Source organism: Brassica oleracea, chromosome C1 (assembly GCF_000695525.1).
Source record: "Brassica oleracea var. oleracea cultivar TO1000 chromosome C1, BOL, whole genome shotgun sequence".
Taxonomy (NCBI): Eukaryota; Viridiplantae; Streptophyta; class Magnoliopsida; order Brassicales; family Brassicaceae; genus Brassica; species Brassica oleracea.
The window spans coordinates 35,362,701-35,369,193 of record NC_027748.1 but is presented as its reverse complement, the minus strand read 5'-3'; the positions used below and the strand labels follow the sequence as shown (position 1 = coordinate 35,369,193).

At 40.2% G+C, this 6,493-nt stretch overlaps 2 protein-coding genes across 4 annotated transcripts; both read right to left on the bottom strand.

Annotated features, from left to right (window-relative positions):
• Positions 1–2,055: 2,055 nt before the first annotated feature.
• On the bottom strand, positions 2,056–3,017 carry LOC106300807 (VQ motif-containing protein 20). The gene has a single exon (XM_013737041.1). The coding sequence runs from the start codon at positions 2,964–2,966 to the stop codon at positions 2,124–2,126; it is 843 nt and encodes a 280-aa protein (XP_013592495.1). The 5' UTR covers positions 2,967–3,017; the 3' UTR covers positions 2,056–2,123.
• A 960-nt stretch (positions 3,018–3,977) lies between these two features.
• LOC106322694 (protein SAWADEE HOMEODOMAIN HOMOLOG 2) lies at positions 3,978–6,434 on the bottom strand. Of its 3 annotated transcripts, none has more exons than XM_013760813.1 (9): positions 6,204–6,434; positions 5,712–5,797; positions 5,570–5,615; positions 5,285–5,480; positions 5,102–5,171; positions 4,948–4,999; positions 4,709–4,852; positions 4,502–4,621; positions 3,978–4,419 (listed from the first exon to the last, which is right to left on the bottom strand). In XM_013760813.1, exons 1-9 carry the CDS (start codon positions 6,255–6,257, stop codon positions 4,162–4,164), a joined length of 1,026 nt encoding a protein of 341 aa, XP_013616267.1. In that variant the 5' UTR covers positions 6,258–6,434; the 3' UTR covers positions 3,978–4,161. The 3 variants fall into 3 exon arrangements, with proteins under 3 accessions (XP_013616267.1, XP_013616253.1, XP_013616258.1); XM_013760799.1 differs by having other exon boundaries at positions 5,102–5,177; positions 6,204–6,427; XM_013760804.1 differs by having other exon boundaries at positions 3,978–4,416; positions 5,102–5,177; positions 6,204–6,427.
• Positions 6,435–6,493: the final 59 nt, after the last annotated feature.

Here is a 6,493-nt window from a genome sequence, read left to right as displayed (position 1 = left end):
CAATTTCTCGGTTTCAGCGGGAAAACGCAATTTCTCGATTTTGGCGGGAAAACGCAATTTTTCAGTTTTGGCGGGAAAACGCGATTTCTCGGTTTCGGCGGAAAAACGCGATTTCTCGGTTTTGGCGGGAAAACACAATTTCTCGGTTTCAGCGGGAAAACACAATTTCTCGGTTTCAGCGGGAAAACACAATTTCTCGGTTTCAGCGGAAAAACACAATTTCTCGGTTTTGGCGGGAAAAATCAATTTCTCGGTTTTGGCGGAAAAAATCAATTTCTCGGTTTTGGTGGGAAAGCGTAATTTCTCAGTTTTTGCGGAAAAACGCAATTTTCGGTTTTGGCGGGAAAACGAATTTCTGGTTTTGGCGGGAAAACATAATTTCTCGGTTTCGACGGAAAAATGAAATTTCTCGATTTTGAAAAGAAAACATAGTTTTACAGTTTTGACAAGAAAAAAATACTTTTATAATTTTGAAAAGTAAACATAATTTTAAAATTTTAGAAATAAGATCTAGACTAATAATTAAAAAATAATTATAAATTTTATTGGGTGTCAATGGGCATGCCCATTTGGACATGGTCTCTATTGGTCTTGGACATTTGTTTGGACCATTATCCAATATGGACCACCCATTATGCCCAAAACTGAAATGGTTCAACTGGTCATGCCCATTTGGACCATGGACGGACCATTTGAGAGCTATACATAGAGCCATACATGGTGAAACACTAAAGCCGGTAGAACATATACCGATCTCCGGAACCCAAACCCCAACGGTGGGAAACTAAAGGTCAACAATAGGACACGAGCATCTAAACATCACAAATAAACCATAACTACATCTTGCAGCTAACTAAGAGAATCCAAAAGAACAGGCTAATAAGAGATAATAGAAAACGAACTTAATTGACTATGATTAACCGGTCTTCTCACTACGAACAGAGTAAGAGAGCACGCACCGCAGAGGATTTCATGAAGAATAGCAGCACCTTCATCTGAACCACTCGTTCACAATGACTACACACAACCACTTTGCGAAACCAAAACAACACCCACAAATAAACAACACCCAATACAAATTAAACCCCCTACTCAACACACCCTTCATCTGGACGCTTCAAAGCCTTAACCTCTTTATACTGCTTCACCTAGAAGCCACCGAGGATAAACCAAGACCAAAGACAGACCAGGAAAACAAACTTATTCAAGGGATTAGAGAAGGACCCTTAGCAACTGGGAGAGGTGCCCTGAAACCAGCTTCTTCTCGACAACGATACCAACCAACTGCTCATCCTACACCACTGCGCCGCTGCGTCACCGTCGCTGAATCACAAACCAACTAAGTAATCCTCTACACTCTAAGCAAGGCTAATCGGATTCAAGCGCAAACAAGAGGACCAACACAAGAACAGAACACAAAAGGACAAAAGGCTTAAACCCATCAGAATCCACCGTGACAAATCAACGACGAACTCCAACCAGTAGGTTCAGAACCACCAGAACGGCGGTTCACGAACACTTCAACCCGGAACCTTTCGTTTGTTCAGATCCGAAGCTCTAACCACACAAACTATAATAGAAGAAGAAAACATTCAAACTGGGCCGACAGTGACGCTAACGGAGCCGTCACGAGCCGGCCAGAAGAGAAGCTACTCCGGCGGCTAAAAGTTGAAAGAGACGAGGTCGAGAGGATATTAGGTTTCTTGTTAGGCTAGCTACTCTTTTATACTAAGTTATTGTAACTTAATATATATCTAAAATGGCATCACATGTATAATGGATTTTTCAAAAAAATATTTGAAGTATTCATCTCACTTTTCTACATTCATTTTCTTTCTTTTTTTAACATTTTTTATTTGTTTTATTGGTGAAAAACCCTTTAAGAAATCCCCAAATTGGGTGATTTTAAAATGACCTAAAAACAACATATGATCACATAAAGCATTATTTCGACTATAAAATAAACGTAAAGGGATCATAACTAATGCCAAAATTTATTAGTTCATTCTCAAAACCTCCGATAAAATAATAAAAAAAAAAAACAAAATTTATTTTCCTGGATAGGAAAAAAAATAAAAAAAGATAATCAAAAATGTTTTTTTTTGTTTTTGATGAAAACAATGTCAAAAATCTCTAAACTCAGTTAAGCCATCAAATCCAGAAGAGGAAGAAGAAGAGAAGGAGCTCCTCATATTCGGCATGAAGTAAAGCGGATCATCAAAATTAGCAAAGTTTTGATTCCCGCAAAGAAAATTATCGGCTGGATTCACCGGCAAGAGCGTCGAGAAGTAAGAGCTGTAGTTAATCCCATTGGTCGCATCGTACATGGACTGAGGAGGAGGTGGAGGTGGTGGCGGAGGATGAGGAAATGGAGAAACAGCCACCGCTGAATACGGTAGCGACGAGTTGACATGTCCATGTTCTCCTCCTCCTCCTCCCATGTTCTCATCGGTTGTGATCACAGAGGACGATTCACTATCTTCGCAAATCGTCGTATTGCTGAAGAAAATCCCTTTCCCGTTAGCTCCTCCGGGACCGGAATAGCTTCTGTTGTAGCTGTTATGTCCACCACCACCACCGCAGCGAGTCCGGTTAACTTTTCTGTCGACGGTGAGATCAGAGACACTCCGGTTGATTGATTTACCTCCACGATCTGTTATCGCGCTGCTGCTACCGCCGGAATCTTCCTCGGAGTGGGACATTCCGGTGAGTTTCTGGACAAGAGCCATGAAATCTTTAGGATTGGTGTGTATAACTTTGGGCGTGTTCGTGTAGATGATCACCGGCTGGCGAGGCTTCGCGGCGGTAGAGGAGGAAGACGACGGTGAGGGTGGCTTTTTGATGACGTGGGAGTCTTTGTTTAGTTTTAGCAAGGGAGAAGGTGACGGAGGATATATGATTCCGACGCTGGAGTTGTCATTAGGCTCTCTCTTCAGATGGTGCTGGTCGTTGAATGTTGAGTTCATTTAATATTATTAAATAATAAATTTGAAGAAGTAATGTTTTTGTTTAAACAAACAAATGAATCATAACCAAAAAAATTATTGAAAGTAATTAAAACAAAATGACATTCGTGTTAGTGTGTTGCGTGAGAGATGTTGAAGTGTGAAGGAGGAGTGGCTTTTATAACGTTCTTCTCTTGTCCCACGTGTATTCTGGCGCGTATTCTAAGTGGATGTATTAGGCCACGTGAGATTATTTATTTATCTTTATGTAATTAATTAGGTTTAGTTAGAATTTTTTTTTTTTTTCTGAGGCTAACACAGTTAAGAGATATACGCCACTATATTGCTGAAATCCAGGTGTAAACTTTAAAAAACGTGATGATTAGTAGATAATTAACCGAGAGATTTATGGATCTCATTGTTAATCACATGTTTATTAATGTTTTTTTTTTCTTTTAATATCAGTCACATGTTTTTTTGATGGTTAGCTCAGTTATCTATAATGGTGGAACAAAGTTCGTTTTTGCTCATTGAGGACAAGAAAAGAACTGAATCAACATTTAAGTTGAACCTAACTCTTGTCATCTATCATTTGAGGACAAGAAAAGATTTTCGTTTGAAATTCGACCCATTGACTTAATATTACTTACATAGAAGCACATCTCTTTGCTTGGATTGGTCTGTGTCTCAACTCTCAAGATTCTAGCTTATGTCTCACAACTCTACCAGACTATAAGTATATGACGATGAAAAATTCAACAGTGAAACATATGGATCTTGTCTATAAATGATGTGATGATACACTTATATTCATTCCTTGTTGGAAAATTTCAACTACGTTTTTGTGTATGTGGGTGTAAAGGAAACCTCAGTTTAGTGGGCATGGATCTTTCCAGCTGCAACTTCCACGTTTAGGCCATTATTGTTTTAGTGTTTGCAGCTTTTGGACAATGTAGTCTAAGTGGTTTGTGATCATCCAGCAAAACCAATCTATGATGTTATGTAACCAATAGCTGGTGACGACCATCAACAAATGATGAACAAACCATAAATATTCCATCATCCATGAAGTATTAAATAAAATGGTGCATGATACAGTTTCAGATGTACTTGGTGATTCTGTAACATTACAAAAGCTCTTGATCCCAAGTTTAACCTCTACGACTCTAGTTACTGACTGTGAATATAGTTACCAAATGGAGACATAGCTGATGACCTAAGCAGAACCAGTTGGGACAGTGGCTGCATTGGAGCTAGGCTGAGCTGAAGTAGCTGAAGCGGCGCTCAAGCTCGGATCTTTCACATCAGGTGGAACAATGGGGGCTGAGGCGGTGGATGGTGGAAGAGGAGCTTTTGCAGCCGCATCTGGAGCGGGTTTGGAGTTAGCAAAGTCATTGGCAGCACTGTGGAGTTGCTGTAGCCTGTAATCAGTCTCTGGCCGCCTGCAAATCTTCCTCAAGGGGACGATTTCCTGCTGGAATAAAATACCCAAAGTAGGTGAGTGAAGAGGGTTTTTGCTAAAAGACTTTTCTACCAAGAGAGATGAAAGTTCAAACCTCGGACTGGTCGTGGCTGTAACGCACCAAGAACCTGCAGCGACAACCTCTGACATCGTGCCTCCTTCTTTGTGCATCGAGAACAATGGCGTCAAAGTAAAGAGCTTGATCTTTCCCTTCCTGAAGACGTCATAACAAAAGACCAGTCAGAGATAAAACTCACATGACATCTTATCGCTGAATGCTTAGAAAATTTAGTTTTTAAACCTGGAAGCAAAGCACGAGATCTCCAGCAAGAACTGCAACACATTCTGATGCTTCACATGGGAGTGACCGTTGCCTTACGTGTCTCTTGACGTTTATCCATTCATCTTCTTCAACTTCAAAACCCGCAAATCGAACCTGCACTTCCTGCAATACCCCAACAGAAACTATATGTTATAAGAAAATAAAAAGAAGAAGCGGAGGAACAAAGTAGTTAACTGGAAACCGGTTAGGGATTTTACCGGATCACCAATCTCCAAGTTTCTATGAGCTAGGAAAGCTTGCACATCATACCTGTAAGTAAACAAAAGAGAAACATATTAGAAAGAAAAAAACACTTGAAAGTAATGAGGTTTTGAAGAAAAGTATCACAATGCAAGGGGAATGAATAATCACCATGCACCATCCCTGGCAGATTTGGCTTCAAATTCCAAGTAAGAATTGTCTGAACCACTCCTCATGACACCTGGAGCTAAGAAAGTAAGCATTATGAAAGCCGCATCAATCTAATTCAAATGAATAAGCTTCTCAACGACTCAACCTATTTGATTTTGCGAGTAGAATATCTATAAGTCATACCGGGAGGCGCAGGTGTCATCCCGGATAGATTTCCAATCATATGAGTGGGTTTAGGACCGGTTGATGGTGGAAGCACGCTCCTCGTCGGGTTTGTTGGATCCAGACCACGCGGCATGGAAGATACACTTAGCTTCCCAGGAGCTTTGTTTCTACTTGCTCTTAAAGCATATCGCCTGTTCTGGAACCAGTTCCATATCTGCGACAACACCCCATTAAAAAGCCAAGTCCAAGAACGGATCCTCTGAAAAGAAAAACTTATGAATCATGAAAGTAAGGAACCAGTACTTGTTTGAACTGCACAACAGTTTTCCCCTTCCGCTCCACTGTGTCACTGAGAAAGCAAAACACTTTTTTAGATGATAAACACACACAACACAATAGAGGCTCTAAAAATACCAAGGAAGGAGTAATATTTATATAGTATTACCTAAACTTATCAGCAAGAGCTTCAAGTGTATCTCGACCTGGCATTGCTGTGTTATGCTGTTTCAATACTGCTTCCATCTCCGTTACCTTATAAACAACATTCAAGATGATCAGCCAAAGCAAACGAGATAAAAACAAAAACTTCTTCAAAGAACTTACAAAACACAACAGACAGAACCACTTATGAATCTAAACCCCAAAAGGCACATGCTGGTAGTAATTACAAAACTTTCACAAAAGGAAAGTCGAAATGATCAGATCGAGTAAACCCTATCATGAAACTTATGAATCTAAACCCCAAAAGGCACATACAGATATAAATTACAGATCTTTCACAAAAAGGAAAGTTGGAACTGATCGAGTAAAAACCCTATCACGAACCCTAAACCTAAGCAACAAACCAAACATTACCCAGAAACTAGTCTCAACACAGGAACATCGAAAACCTCCTTCATGCAACAGCAAAGAGAACATCCATCAAAGATTCAATTACCTCGGCGAGGTTGAATCGGAACGCTGGACTGCCATTACTAGGAGGTCGACCCATCGAAAGTTGTCTCTTTCGTTTCACGAACACAAGCGCGAAGATAGGAATTAAGAAAGAAAAAACGGAACTTGGTGAAATCGATCGGAGTTTCTCTCGCCAAAATTTCCCGGCGAATCACGCAATGCCGGTGTGACTCGATAGGACAACGAAACCGGATTTACCCTAGCCGGATTGCTTAAATTTTCTTCCGCCACGTAGTTTTTTAGTTTTATTTATAGTTTACAGTATAACGGGCT